Source organism: Primulina huaijiensis, chromosome 3, assembly GCF_012295235.1.
Source record: "Primulina huaijiensis isolate GDHJ02 chromosome 3, ASM1229523v2, whole genome shotgun sequence".
Taxonomy (NCBI): Eukaryota; Viridiplantae; Streptophyta; class Magnoliopsida; order Lamiales; family Gesneriaceae; genus Primulina; species Primulina huaijiensis.
Window position 1 is genome coordinate 25571344 of NC_133308.1, and position 16080 is coordinate 25587423.

General features: G+C 36.6%; 2 protein-coding genes across 2 annotated transcripts; one reads left to right on the forward strand and one right to left on the reverse strand.

Annotated features, from left to right (window-relative positions):
* The first annotated feature begins 492 nt into the window (after positions 1 to 492).
* On the forward strand, positions 493 to 3669 carry LOC140972618 (endoglucanase 12). The gene is made up of 5 exons (XM_073435011.1): positions 493 to 506; positions 1039 to 1366; positions 1581 to 2178; positions 2447 to 2619; positions 3104 to 3669. Exons 1-5 carry the CDS (start codon positions 493 to 495, stop codon positions 3503 to 3505), a joined length of 1515 nt encoding a protein of 504 aa, XP_073291112.1. The 3' UTR covers positions 3506 to 3669.
* A 399-nt stretch (positions 3670 to 4068) lies between these two features.
* On the reverse strand, positions 4069 to 15843 carry LOC140974052 (acetolactate synthase small subunit 1, chloroplastic-like). Its single transcript, XM_073437270.1, has 11 exons — positions 15608 to 15843; positions 15288 to 15371; positions 8115 to 8183; positions 7930 to 8013; positions 7486 to 7653; positions 6726 to 6809; positions 6228 to 6332; positions 5976 to 6098; positions 4809 to 4961; positions 4621 to 4686; positions 4069 to 4338 (listed from the first exon to the last, which is right to left on the reverse strand). The coding sequence occupies exons 1-11, from the start codon at positions 15773 to 15775 to the stop codon at positions 4255 to 4257; spliced, it is 1188 nt and encodes a 395-aa protein (XP_073293371.1). The 5' UTR covers positions 15776 to 15843; the 3' UTR covers positions 4069 to 4254.
* Between the last annotated feature and the right edge of the window lie 237 nt (positions 15844 to 16080).

The following is a 16080-nucleotide window of genomic DNA, read 5'->3' on the forward strand; positions in this document are numbered from 1 at the left end:
AAAAAATATATATATAAAAAAGAGAATTGACCAAAATTATAATATACATCAAACTAACCCTCTCAACCTTATTTTCTCAATAAGCATGTCATTATCATAAAAAAATTACCACAAAAGACAATTGTAGCATATAGTTACAATTTGAGCTGAGAATTGTATAATATTAATTTCAAAACAAGAGGTCGGGAGTCAATTTTAATATAGAAATTATTATTTATTTATCTGTTTATTTTTTTAAAAGGATAGTTGACTTTCACTTGTTTTTTTTAAATAAAAACTTTCATTAATGTTATTATATACATTCTACAATATATTATAGTTCTACGTGATAGGCACGAACAATTTAAAATGGATTGCTCACTTTGTACAATGCATTTGGTCTAGCAATACAAAAATGAAATCACCAATGGATCTGTTATATATATGTATCTACTACTATAACAATAACAATAACAATAACAATAATAATAATAATAATAATAATAATAATAAATGAAATGTGAAGGGTAATGTGTCGACGGGAAAAAAATTAATGATTATAGGGTGAAAATATATTTTAATATTTTAAAGAGAAAATAAGAAATAGTAAATGAATTGGTCAAAGAAACTTATACTACAATAATTATACACAATATGATTTAAACTGTTAAATTAATGTAAAACAACAGCATATATTAAAAAAAAAAAATACCTTAAAAACCTTAAAAACCATACTATATTATATTATATCATAATTGATTGTGAACATCGTATTAGTTTTGATGAGACGATGTTACCATACATTATTCAGTTGTCCAAATTTAATATGTCACATGTCCCGATCAACTTTGGACCTTTAGATTGTATTAGGACATTACTCTTATGCTAACAAGAACTTAACCCTCCTTTCATTAATAGTGTACGAGGTTTATCCAGGCGGTCAGGCTCTCAATAGTCGGAAGACAATATCTATCTAGAAAGAAATTTAAAGGATCTCTTGGTTTAAAATTTGTTACGTTTTTCAATAGTTCAAAAATATAGGTAAAGCGATCATGACAGAACTCATAATTTGTTTGCAGCCGGGAAATTACCGAAAAACAACGGTATCCCATGGAGACGAGATTCCGGCCTCCAAGACGGATCCGATGCAACGGACGTGAAAGGTGGACTAGTGGGTGGGTATTATGACGCCGGAGACAACACCAAGTTTCATTTCCCGATGTCGTTTGCGATGACGATGTTGAGTTGGAGTGTGATCGAGTACGAACACAAGTATCGAGCCATAGGCGAGTATGACCATGTCACGGACCTGATCAAATGGGGCACCGATTATTTGCTCCTTACTTTCAACTCTTCGGCTACCAAAATCGACAAAATCTACGGCCAGGTAATTAGTATGCGCGTTGTGATGTATTTGATTTGTTAAAATAAATCTTTGGATCTCCAAATCATATTTTAATTTGAGCACGAGCACTTAATTCTCTTGCATTATCAATCCAGTAACATACCAACACCAAACCAAAAAATTGAAAAATATGATATGATTCATCGTATACTTCAATAATGTCACCATAATTTCTCACTACCTGAACTGTATACAGGTTGGCGGATCCCAAAACGGGTCCCAAACACCAGACGACCACTACTGCTGGGAGAGACCCGAAGACATGGACTACCCTCGTAAGTCCATATCTATCAGCTCCGGCCCTGAGCTAGCCGGAGAAATGGCCGCCGCACTCGCCTCTGCCTCCATCGTCTTCCGCAACAACCCCACGTACTCAAAGAAACTCGTCTCTGGCGCCAAAACCGTCTTTGTCTTCGCCCGAGACGGGGGCAGAAGGACAGCTTACAGCCGAGGGAATCCCTACATCGCGCCATACTACAACTCCACCAATTACTACGACGAGCACATGTGGGGCGCCGCGTGGCTGTTCTACGCAACTGGGAATAGCTCTTACTTCTCGTTGGCGACAAATCCGGGGATCCCTCGTAACGCCAAGGCATTTTACATGATCCCGGATTTGAGTGTGCTGAGTTGGGAGAACAAGTTACCCGCCGCTATGCTTCTCCTGACCAGAATTAGGCTGTTCCTCAGCCCGGGGTACCCGTACGAGGATATGTTGAGGAGTTACCACAACGTTACTGGGCTCACCATGTGTTCTTACCTTAAGAGATACAATGTTTTTAACTGGACTCGAGGTACAATATTACTTCCCCATGCACGCTGTGTATGTAGGATTCTTCGATACTGGCAGAAGGATAACGGATTGATTTGTTCATATGGGACAGATCACGATTTAGCCTATGAGGTCATATCCCATCTGTCAATGCTGACAGAGGGTTCATCGAAAAAACCGTGTTATGGTTACTTCGATCCTAACAGAAAAGTAGTGGCCTGCTGCCGGTTACAAATTTCCGTGTAATATATATTTCTTGGGGAGATTTACTTTGAAGCGTGTGTGTGCAGGTGGATTGATTGAACTGAATCATGGAAGGGCGCAGAACTTGCAGTATGTGGCGAATGCGGCATTCTTGGCTTCTGTGTTTGCGGATTACTTGAATGCCAGCGGGGTTCCTGGTTGGTATTGCGGCGGGGACTTTCTTCCTATCTCTATTCTTAAAGACTTCGCCACTTCTCAGGTAATTTTTTCTATATGTTTGAGTTATGCTTATAATAATATCTATTGTTTTTGTACTTCATTTTTTTTTCTTATTTTTTTTGTTAGTAGTTTAATACATTAAACTTTAATATCTAAAATTACTAATAACCTTTTACATAAAAGTGATGGAAAAAAATAAATCAAGTGTGAACATCGTATGTGTTTGTGGTGATCAGTAGTGTCCCTCGTGACAGAGACGCAACCTAATATATGGGTGAACGGTAGACCTCCATAAAAATAGGCAAATTTCATGTATGGTGTTGTCAAATAAGAGTCATCAGCCAATTTAATACGAGGTTTGAGGTCCAATTATAACAAACATCTGTCCAACAAATAACGAGTAACTACATGCCATTCGAAAACTTCGGATTCAATCTTGGAAACTCATTGCTTTATTATCATGTATTATTATCTTATGTTATTGTTATATATGTTTTCGTGTTTTGATATGTATGTACACATAGTTGAACTACATATTGGGAGCAAATCCCATGAAGATGAGCTACGTAGTGGGCTACGGCGACAAGTATCCTAAACACGTCCACCACCGTGGTGCCTCCATCCCCAACGACAAAACTAGATACTCCTGCACCGGCGGATGGCGGTGGCGTGACGCTAAAACTGCCAATCCCAATAACATCGTAGGCGCCATGGTGGGCGGTCCGGACCGCTTCGACAACTTCAGGGATGTCCGCACAAATTACAGCTACACCGAGCCAACTGTAGCTGGAAATGCCGGCCTCGTGGCTGCGCTGGTTTCTCTCACTTCGAGTGGTGGCGATGGAGTGGATAAGAATACCATGTTTTCGGCAGTGCCGCCAATGTACCCCGCGAACCCCCCACCCCCGCCGCCGTGGAAGCCTTAGTGATTGAGAGAAATATATATTTTCTGAGGAGACGGATTTATAATTTTATAAATTCTCAATAACTAATCATCATTGTATTATTATTACTACTCTTTGTACAAAAAAAATTTTCTTCATGTAAACAGACACGAACATATTTTTTAATTTAAATGTATTTTCTCGTCTACTGAGGATTTATCCAATTTCTAAGCTCTAAAAAAATGTCCTATAACAAAATGTCGACATGAATTGTTTAAGAATTTGTGAACTATTTAAAAGACTGGGGTTATCATAATTTATTTTTCAAAGATTTTATTTCAGTACTTTAAAGGATAAAAATATTCCACCTAGCTAAAATTTAACTATGAAAAAAGAATCTGAAGCATAAATCTGGATATCATTTATATTTCACACATTTAGATTGTAATAATTTAAATTGCAGCCAAGGAAATATTTGAAATTACTCAATATCAAGATGAATTTAGTACGACTCCAAATTCAAAAAATAAATACTCGCATTTTTAAAAACTATAGCCAAATTGATACTCAATCAAACAAATGGATTTAATATTATGGATTTGAAATCAAGATGCAATCTTAATTATATTTGTTAAGGCAAAAAACTTCGTAAGAACTACATTTTGAGATTACGAATATCAGACGTTTAAAGTTCAAACTTTCCAAACATAGATAAATACTATGGTACGACACCAAGATTTCTGGTAGCCACAATATTTACAGATACAAGCTCTATATATGACCAAGAAAGCCTACGAAGAAAGAGAATAACTCCTGAGGTACCGGGAATCTACACCCGATTCACGCACCAGTGCCACTCTCCCTGTTCGTGCAACCTTCAAATAGAATGGCCTTAGATCAGAAGAATCACAGCACATAAAATGGTTCTATTCGGCATGGGTTTATTCGAAAAAATTAGTCACCATTATTGTACTTTATTCTTCTCATATCGCGAAGCAGCTAGAAATCTTACACCCAAACATGCCAGATACCACATTACACTACAAGAATACTTTATATTCTAGATATATGGCTCATACAGGAAATGTCTGAACGGAAGTAGGATAGTAGTAAGTTATATATTTCCTGCCAACAATTGCGTTTATCGGAAAACAAACCTCACAAATGCCATATGATTCCAAAATTTTCTGGAGTGCAACCATTTTGTTGAAATCTCCAGTGACCTGGAAGTTAAAAGATGAGCAAATCACCTAAGAAATGGATTACAACATTGCATACTGCAAGAGACAAAATACAGAGAAACTTGGCGTGTGATGAATAAGTATAACGTCCAGAGAGAATATACCTGTAATGTTATTGTATGATCAGACACATCTACAGGTTTAGCTCGAAAAATATTGGCAATGTCGAGAACATCCCTTCTAGCAGTGGCGTTCACAGCAACCTTGATAAGCATCAGTTCACGTTCAGCAAATGGCAAATGCGTCATGTCTAGAACCTGAAGAATTTGACAGCATTTTCTTGTTAGCCTTTTTCATCCAAAAATGCATGCCCACAAAATGATGTTTTCCACAAATATATTATTGCTATCTGATCGATATGATGAAAACTCAGCATCTCAATTTTCAAATTTAATTCCACTATTTTCATTGGTAGAATAAAAAAAAGTAATTCAAAGAACTATGGAAAAACGTATGATGATACATCTAGAAAATGAGTGTCCGGCATCCCAGATAAGTCTACAATCACCCCAGTTGTAATATTAGCGCATGACCATCTTTTCTGTTCAATAATAGTACTAATTTTGAAGAGACGAGGCTGAATTCTTGTCCTCTCATCAGTCAGCTGCAGTGGCAGAATACAAGGCAGAATTTGTTTCCAAGCTGCCGAGTGCGAGTGAAAATATTGAGAATAAGCTTAAGTTTAACAGACTTGCTGAACTGACACAACAACTCAGGCAGTACTTGTATATTTATATACAAATGGCAATTCATCAAAGAACTTTTAGGTTCACGAAGATTAAGAAAAAGTCATCCATCCACGAAGATTAAGAAAAATCTAGCTGTGTATTATCCCTACAAAAACTGTGAATCTTCGATTCGCAAAATCATCCTGCAATCAGCCAATCACTATCACTGAGGCTATTCTAGAGAAAGAGAATTTAGCAGCTTCATTATAAAAATACCAAATGTGATTGAGTTATTGATGAAGCTGCAATAAAAAAAACTGCCACAATGAACTAAACATCAACAATAGGTTGCAGACGAGAAAAATAAGGAGAAAAACAAGCCAAAAGAATATGAAATGCACCAGACAAATGATTCACGAAGAAATAAGACATGGCTGTTCCTAACACCAATTAATAAGCGGTGTCATACATAATCTTCCCCGTTGTGTACTCTGTCGTACATTGATCAATTTTTTAAAGACAACTCATGCGACTCTTACAAAGCAATAAATCTAAAGATGCAACAGAATGAAGCAAAACAATGTTGGAATCAGTAACCCTGACCTCGTGAACATCCACCAACTTGTAAAATTGTTGAAGCAATTTGCCTATGGATTCATCAGTCCCGGGAACAACAGTAGTAATGCGCGAAACCCCTTCTCTTTCCGCAGGTCCTACAGCAAGACTCTGAAAAAGAAAAAAAAGCAACCGGATGAATTGTTCAATATGAATCAAGGATAACATCAAAAAACAGAAAAGCGGCGACAAATCAAATGGTTAGAACAGAAAGAAAGGCATTAAATGGAGTCAAATGACCTGAATGTTATACCCTCTTCGAGATATAACCCCCGTGACCAAGTTCAGGACTCCAGGGAAATCGTTAACAAGCATGGACAAAGTGTGAGACTGAAGACCACTAGACTGTAGCATTGAAATCATAGTATGAAATTACGCATGGACAAGGAACACAAAGTATTATATTGCATATAGCATCAAACAACAATGATTTCAATACTTGCTTGCAAAAATCAATCCGAAAATGAAGAGTTTTAATCTTGAAGATCCAAATTCAAATTGGAAAATGAATGGCACCTCATCACACATGATCACATTTTTCCAAGGAAGACGTAAAACAGTTGTTTTTTCTTATATAGCTTCAAAATTAAGAACTAAACAAGGGTTTGTAGTCAAGAATCATACTGTATATATTTCCAAAATCCTCACTTGCAACTAGTAGAATACGAATTCCGACAATAAGAGACAGGAAAATTTCCAACCGAGTAAATTAGTCATTAGAAGCAAATAGTTTCTTACATCTTCATCGTCAAGAACTCCCCAGTTAGCATCCAAAATTTGATTAGAGAAGCCATAGTCAAGCTCCACGGGATAAACATCACCCTTGAATGAAAAATATTCTTACTTTAAATGCAACAAATCAAACAGAAGGATATGAACTATGCGTAAGGTAAATAACTTCTCGTCATAAAGTATATTTCATAACAAAGCGTAACTGATGAATATGCAGATTTAAGTAACTTAGATAACCAATAGCCTCATAAAGATACGGAACATCAACGAAAGGGTATCTGATATGATCAGTGGCAAAGGCAAACACAGGGTGAGTCGAATCATGGAAGGAGATAAGCATCTATACAAGATTACTTACTTTCCCATCTTCAAGGTTAGCCTTGTGTGTAATATCTAGCGTCAAAATTGTAAACAGTTTTGACTCTCAAAAACCTATTGTTAAATAAATCTATTGTGCAGAATGATCAATTCAGGAAAAACAAAACCAAAGCCCACCAAGCAAACCTGATTTTATTTACAGTCAAATACAGCTTACTTCATGACAAATCATAAGACAGAAAGAAAATTCTATAATCAACACAGTAGTCAAATTCTAAAAGTCTAGAATGACAGATGGAAACCTAACCTTAGCATAGATATGCCATAAGTGCATACAATGACCCACAAAAAATTGAAACCAACTAAAGGGAAATGAAAATTTAGAGACCATGATATAGGAAGAATGGAAATATACATCATGATAAACAATAAATCAGTGTATATATACCTCAGAGACAGGAAAATGGCTGCCATTAGTTGGTTTCCCGTTGACTTGGTTCCTGTCATTAGTTGGAATAGCTTCAATGGCTGTAATTCCCTCTAGATCTGGATAAGAAGCTGCAGAAAATATCCAAAAAGGAGCTGTCTCGCCCATCTTTTCCCTTCTTAGTGCAATCTATATTTGCCATTAATTTCAGAAGTTATAATCAGTAAAATGTGTAGCTATAGGATCACAGAAACAAACCATTGAAATGTGACTGCATTATGTGATAACCCATTTATCCCACACCTAACCCAAAAGAATGGAGCATTTCAAAATATCACAAGACAGTATTTTATAATCAAGAAATGGGCATTATCACCATAAATGAGTCAAGAAAAAAGAATGCCTCTATGTTTCCACCTAAAAATTATTTCATCGGTTGATGCCGCATCACATAAACAGTTTTACCTTTCCAGTTCTCGCAAGTTCTTTTATACCAAACTTTTTAAGATTTCTCAGGACGGCCTCCATCTTACCAGGATCTCCAGTGACCTAGGTCAACCCCAAGCAAATAATCTTACAGTTATAGCATATAATATAATAAATATAATAAAAGTCTTCCATCAGGCAACTCAGAGACACTTTATACTAACCTCAATGGTCAAAGAATGTTCTGATGTGTCCACAATGTTCGCCCTGAAGATGTCTACTAACCACATGATCTGAAAATTAGAGCCAAAATCAATATAGTACAACAGAAAAGAGTAAAACCGAACAAATTCATCAATTTTCTATGTCTAGTTTTCAAAACTATTAAGACGGCAAGACACATATATAGCTGGATTTCCTATATAAATCCCAGAAAAAGCCATCCTTCTAAGTGGAAAGGTTATAATGTTGTTTACTGATAATAACAGTTACAGCTACTTCAACTGAAAACATATAATGGGAAATTGAGAGTTTGAAAGATTAAATTGTTGGTTTTCAATTCGTAAAATCAATCTATTCATATGTACGAGTAGGATTATAGCTGAATAAGATTGTCGTGAACAGAATACCATCCATGTTCTGTATCAGACCTTATTGTAAATCTTTCCCGCTATCCATGATCTATCAATCCATCAAGTTCGCAACTCATATGAATCAACCTCCAATATTTTGGCATTACACAAAATATGAATTTAAACAACTAGATGATTCGGTATTATCTCAAAATTGTGATTGAAATGATATATAATATGTATATATGGTTCAAAGACCAATAAATCACCCACCGGAACAATGAAAATTTCACTTAATATCAAGCCAGATGAGTTTGTTATCCATACTCATATCACTGTTTCCAATTTCAAAATCTCCCAAAAAAAAACTTAAATTATTTTCAATTTCAACTCAAAATAACTTCATAATCCATATTATAAGCTCAAATACTTCATCTTATTAAGAATCAAATACTTAAGAACTTAAGCTCAGCCGCATGAAATTACCTAGCTTATTGAGATAAATTATAAAAATTTATTTGTGTGATCCTTAATAGTATAATTGTATGCTAGCAATAAGATCACAAATCCTTTTGGTTTTTTACAGTCAAACTCCTATACCCTTTGGCAAAACACAATTTCTTATCGACCAATTAAACTCTTTCGATCATCAAATGTCTAAGTCAACTTTGGTTTAACCCATTGAATTTTAATTAACGCCTACCAAGCTTGCATTACAATCCCTTGGATTGCTTTGGATCGATGTATTTGATTTAGGTGAAGGGACTTGAAGCATTAATTTCAAATACATCCATCTTGAAATCTATTACAATTATTATCGAAAATATTTAACTTGGTATAGAATATATTTTGAGATTCACTTTAATTTAGTATATTAAACAAGTAAAGAAATCTTAAATAACAAAATTGAAATTCATTATTACCAATCCATCACCCTAAATGCATCTTAGATACAAACTTATAATTATGCAAGAACCTTAAGTAAAAAGTTCCTACATCATACAATTGTTTCAACTCATATGTCTGGGACATTAGCATACCGAAAACCCGAATATGAATTCAATAACTATGTTGCTGAAATATATATCTTATGATTACTAGAGACTCCTAGGGCCATGTAAATCTCCAACCCAATTTACAACAATGTCAAGCTTGCCACCATATGACCCTCGCAAAGTTGAAAAAATGAAAGCCATAGTGCATTTAATGTTGAATAGAGGTATAATGTTAGGTTGGATCATGAGAATAAATGCTGGACAACTGTTGAATTGTGTATTATTTATCCGTTCAGTAGTTATGATAAAAATAATTATCTTTTCCTTGTTTTTAAACTTTAAATTATATTAGATTAGATCTCTTAATTTAGGGAAGTCCGGTAAGATAATCTTCTATAAATCTGCTTTGTATGTTATGTTTTTAATTCAAGGAAACAAATTTGCGTTCCTCTTTACTTGCCCTATATATATTTTTTTACATGGTATCAGAGAAGTTGGCATCAGCAATGACTAAATACGGTACGGCTACTCCTTCTGATTCTTCCAAACCCAACTCCAAGCCGGCACCAGTCACCCGTGGGCTGGGCGACGCCTCCTCTTTGCCGATAACTTGCCATTAATTAAATGGGTAAAACTCTCTCCAATGGTCCCAATCTCTGATGTTCATCTGTGGAAGAGGCAAAGACGAATTATTGTTGGAGGCATCTGCGATTCCGAAGCCCGACGATCCCAAATTCAAGGCATGGAGGTTAGAGAATAATTTGGTTATGTCATGGCTAATTAGTTCCATGGCTCCGGAGATCGGCGAAAATTTTCTTCTTTATCACTCGGCTAAGGAAATCTGCAGCACGAGATACTTACTCGTCTACAGACAACACTGCAGAACTCTTCGCAGTACAGAGTCTTCTCCATGACCAACGATAAGGCGATTACTGTCACTACCCTCACCCGTCACTGACAGCAATTGGACCTGTTTGAAATTCATGAATGGAAGTGCCCCACTGATGAGCAGAAACATAAATCCATTGTTGAACAGAAACGTGTGTTCAAATTCTTATTGGGACTCAACAACAATCTCGATGAAGCCAGGGGATGAATTCTTGGCTCTAAAAATCTGCCCAGCTTACATGCAACCTTCTCTGAGGTCCGCCAAGAAGAAAGCCGCAGGAAAGTAATGTTGGGCCCTTCAAATTCACCATCACTCTTTCTCTCAAATTGATACAGCTTCGATCTCTAATGATGGCCGAGGTACGCAAAGCACTAATAATTATGGCAAGCCTTGGCAGGGACGTTTTTGGTGCGGTAGGTGCAAAAAGCCGACACATAACATCGACACTTGCTGGAAAATTCATGGCAAACCCGTAAACCAGAAACCATCTCGTGACAGGCATGCGCGCGCTGCCATAACTGAGACTGCTACATCAGCTCAACAACCTTTCGCAAAGGAACAACTTGATATGCCCCATAAGTTGTTTGGACAGTCTACATCAACCTCAAGTCCTTCGATCATTGATACAGGCAGTGCTGCCCATCAAGGTGAATCTCCGTTTGCTTTACTTACACAGAGAGATCTATCCACATCTTGGATAAAAGACTCTGGTGCCTCGGACCATATGACAGGCAATTTCACATTTTTCGAATTTACAGTATGCTTCGGGAACCTAAATCTGTCCGTATAGCGAATGGATATTGCTCGAATGTCCTTGGTTTGGGTTCTGTTAAACTCTCTTCGGATACGTGCTTACAAAATGTTCTATTTGTGCCAGACCTGAATTGCAATCTCTTATCTGTCAGTGAGACAATCTTGATCATCAGTGCACTACTAAATCTACGTTTGACTCGTGTGTTTTTCAGAAACCGGCTTCGTGGAGACGATTGGCAGTGCCGAACATTGTGCTGGATTGTACCTCCTTAGGATGAAGCACCCTTCGAAGAATCAGGCCTTGAGTAACAACCATCATTTGTCATCAAATTTTGTTTCCGCTTTTCATTCCAATAAAGATAATGATATTTTGTTATGACAATATGGTTATGGCATCCGAATTTTTTGTACCTTGAAAAATTGTTTCCGGTTTTGATCAGTAATAAAAACTCCCATATTCCTTGTTGTGGTATTTGTCAAATGTCAAAGCACATGCGAAATACCTCCACACCACAACCATATAAACCATCCAAACCTTTTCTCCCTTATTATAGTAACATCTGGGGCCGTCCAATGTTAAAATATCACGGGTATACGTTGGTTTCTCTTATTTATCGATGATCATACAAGTGTCTCTTGGGTTTATTTAATGAAGGATAAATCTGAAACATCACAACTCTTTTATTTCACAGAATGCTCCAAACCCGATTCACTGCTCAAATTCAGGTTCTTCGAACTGATCGAGCTCGTGATTATTTTAATTATGTCTTTAGCTAGTACTTGGTAACCCATGACATTGTCCACCAGAGCTCATGTGTTGATATTCCTCAATAGAATGGGGTCTCTTAACGTAAAAATCACCAATAGCTTGAAGTTGCCAGATCCCTGTTATTGACTAGCAAGTTACCTCACTACTTTTGGGGTGATGCAGTTCTTTCAGCTACATTCCTCATTAATAGGATGCCATCTCGGATGTTAGGATACAAAACACCTATCCAATCACTTCTTGATTTCAACTTTGACACACTTTTCCTTCCCGCCATATCTCTCAAAATTTTCGGGTGCTCCACCTTTGTTCACGTTCGTTCCCAATATCATAGCAAACTCGAACCCCGTGCCATCTAGTGTATATTCCTGGGTTATGCTCCAAATCAGAAAAGATACAAGTGTTATTCTCCATCCACCAAAAAAATTTACATATCCGTGGATGTTAACTTCTTTGAGAATCAACCATTTTACCCAATTCCTCGATTCAAGGGGAGAGTGGCACCTCTGAATCTCAAAATTGGGAAACTATCAGCCCTATTGTAACCTTTAGAGAACCATTTAAAACCCCCAATTCAGCTAGAATCTGCTTGTCATTCTGAACCCAACAACACACTAGATCCACCCACAAATAATTATCCATCTCTGACCAATATGCCTCTCTAGGTCTATTCTCCTAGAAAGGCGCCTCAACCAGAGTGTCAACAGGACCATCCACAGTTCCCTGGAAAAATGAGCAAGGTACTCCTGAACTAGAAACTGTTTCTCATGAAATCGAACACAGTAATCCAGATAATATACCTGTTGCACTAAGAAAAGGAACTCGAACTTGCACACAACATCCAATACGTTAATTTGTCTCTTTTCAACATTTATCTACTGCATATCGAGCTTTTGTGTCCATGATAGATCAAGTTCAGATTCCGTTGCCTATCGAAGAAGCCTCCAAGAACCAAAATGGAAAGCTGCTGCTCATGATGAAATACAAGCACTAGAAAATAATAACAAATGGGAGATTACTGAGCTTCCCCAAGGAAAAAGGACGGTCGGATGTTAATGGACCTTCACAGTTAAACACAGAACAGACGGAAGTATTGAACGATTCAAAGCACAAATTGTAGCAAAAAGATACAACAATCTTATGGGATTGACTACAGAGAGACATTTGCCCTAGTTGCAAGACTGAACACCATACGAGTACTTTTATCAATTGGAAGAAACCTAGATTAGTCGTTGTATCAACTTGATGTGAAGATTGCATTCCTTAACGGGGATCTTGAAGAGGAAATCTGCATGGATATTCCACTAGGATTTGAGTCAGAAACTACTCTCAACAAAGTGTGTGAGCTACGGAAGTCACTATATGATCTAAAGCAATCTCCTCGAGCGTGGTTTTGCAAATTCACCTCGGTTCTTATAGAAGATGGATATACCCAGTGTCAGTTTGACCATAATATGTTTGTTAAATGCTCTGAAGGAAGGAAAACTATTGTGATCATTGTCTATCTTGATGATATTGTTCTTATTGGAAACAATGAGGAAGAAATGGCTCGTGTTAAAATCCTTCTTGCAAAGAGATTTGAGATGAATGATCTGGGACATTTAAAATAATTTTTGGGAATGGAAGTAGCTAGATCAGCTCTTGGGATATCAATTTCTCAAAGAAAATATGTACTAGACCTCTTGAAGGTGGGAAGCAAACCGGTAAAGACTCTGATGGATCCAAACGTAAAGATAGGAGTGCATAAGGACTGTCCTTCGATTGATATTGAAGGTATCAACGCCTAGTTGGCAAACTGATTTACTTGTCACACACACATCCAAATATCAGGTTTGTGGTTAGTGTTAAGAGTCAGTTCATGAATAATCCAAATAAAGAGCACATGGAAGTTTTTTATCGAGTGGTAAGATACCTAAAAAAGACTCTTGAAAAAGGATAACTCTTGAGAAAGACTTCGCTCAGAAATGTCGAAGTGTACAATGACACTGATTGGGCATGCTTCCAAATAGACAGAGATTCTACCTCTGGTTATTGTGCTTTTGTTTGGAGGAAACCTTGTAACTTGGAGTAGCAAGAAACAGCCAGTTGTGGCCCATAGTAGCGCTGAGGCAGAATATCGTGCGCTAGTGGAATTTGTGAGGGAATTTGGCCTAAAAGAGAACTCGGTGAATCGAAGTTGGAACATAAAATCATCCCGTGGAACTTATGTGTGACAATCAAGCAGCTATTTGTATGGCCAAAAATCCAGTCCACCGTGATCGAACCAAGCACATTGAAGTGACATTTTGTAAGTGAGAAACTTAAGAAGAAAATAATTGAGCTGAACTACACTCCCACTCAAATGCAACTTGCAGATATCTTGACTAAAGCTCTCAATCGGCCAATCTTTGAAGACATGAGTTCCAAGCTAGACATGATCAACATATATAGCTCAGCTTGAGGGAGAGTATTAAATGTGTACTCTTTATCTGTTTAGTAGTTATGATAAGAATAATATCTTTTCCTTGTTTTTAACTTTAAATTAGATTAGATTAGAATAGATTTCTTATATAACCTTCTATAAATCTGCTTTGTATATTCTGATTTTAATTCAAGGAAATAAAGTTATGCTCCTCTCTTCTTGCCGTATTTTTCTTTACGACAGTAACTATAAATTTTCTAATCAATTAATGGGACCGTTAAAAGAATTTAGGATGAGATTTATTAGGTGAATTCATTTTGTAAGCACTTATCTTTTGTGTAGATGTCCTTGTATATGTATTGATTAAACACAGCAATTACACGACATAAATACCAGTCTAGAGTAAGTTAATAAAATTCTTATTCAACAACTTATCTGAAGAAGAACAACTTTAGAGTCTACAGTCACAGAGAAATTTTTTCATTATTGTCAACCACTACACAATCACATTTCACATGGTTAACAATCATCTAAAGAATCTTTATCTATGCAAAATCATTGCTATCCAGATAAATGTTACCAAGCAAAATTACCATTAATTGAATAAATAGTGTTTTAGAAAACAGCTTTCCAAATAAAGTTGGTTAGTTGGGAACCTATTCTTACATGAATCACCTCAGAGAAAAAAAAAACATGCCTGTCTTTTTATGTGAAACAGTTTTTGGAGCGCTTAATGTTGTTGATAATGAAATTTCCTTATGTGAGTTCAGATATAAATCCACCATGATAGATCCACCTTGAGAAATGAAACATTGTTTGTACAATACTTAGTTTTTCGTGTGATTGTTGCATGTATCCAGTTCCTTATAGCATGCCCTTGTTATATTTTAGTGAACAAACTATTTTTTTGCAGTAGTTTGAGAGTTTTCTGCAGTTTTTTGCAACATCATCAGAAGGAAATATGCTTTACAATATGAAGCCTTTCGTTTAAAATCAAAGGGGAAAAGAAGAAAATGCATACTTCGCCTTTAGTGCTGGAATCTGCATTGACTTTTATGAGCATTATTTCCCGTTCAACTTGTGGTTCTGTAGATAGATCTTCAACCTAATACAGGAAACACAACCGGAGCAACAAAAGAAAGTATATCAATTATGAGCTATCATATGACAAGATGTGGTCCATATAAACTCTCATTATTTAGCCTCATTAAGTCAGTGTAGACTTCTTTCCACATGTTCTTGACAACTGACAAGTCCGACCGTTATTAATGATAAATAAGATCACATTTTGTGAGGGCATTGGTGGCATAAAGAAAAGAGAATCCAATCACACAGCTATACCTTCAACACATTCACGAGCTTGTATAGTTGTTCAACAACTTGTTTCAGAACTCTATTTGTTCCAGAGACAACTATTGTAAACAATGCCCTGTCCTTGTTTAGACCAACAGCAAGAGACTCGATGTTGTAGCCACGGCGAGCAAAGAGGCCAGCTATTCGGTTGATCATACCACTTTCATCCCCAACGAATACTGAGATCGTGTGGCGTTTTGCCCTGAGATGATTGAATTCAAAATGTTGACAGTTAGAACTCCTGGTAAAATTAGGCGATTGGAATCTTACATGTACTGTAATGAAGACAAAATGCAACTTTCCCAATTCTCATATACGACAGTCTCATCTCTAACAGACAGAAAAAGGGTAAACCAATCATTTCTAAACATGGGAAATAGAAAAAATACCAATAAAAAATAATTCACACCAACATGTAATGATACTTAGACAGGTCCGCACAACAAAAAAAAAAAAAAAAA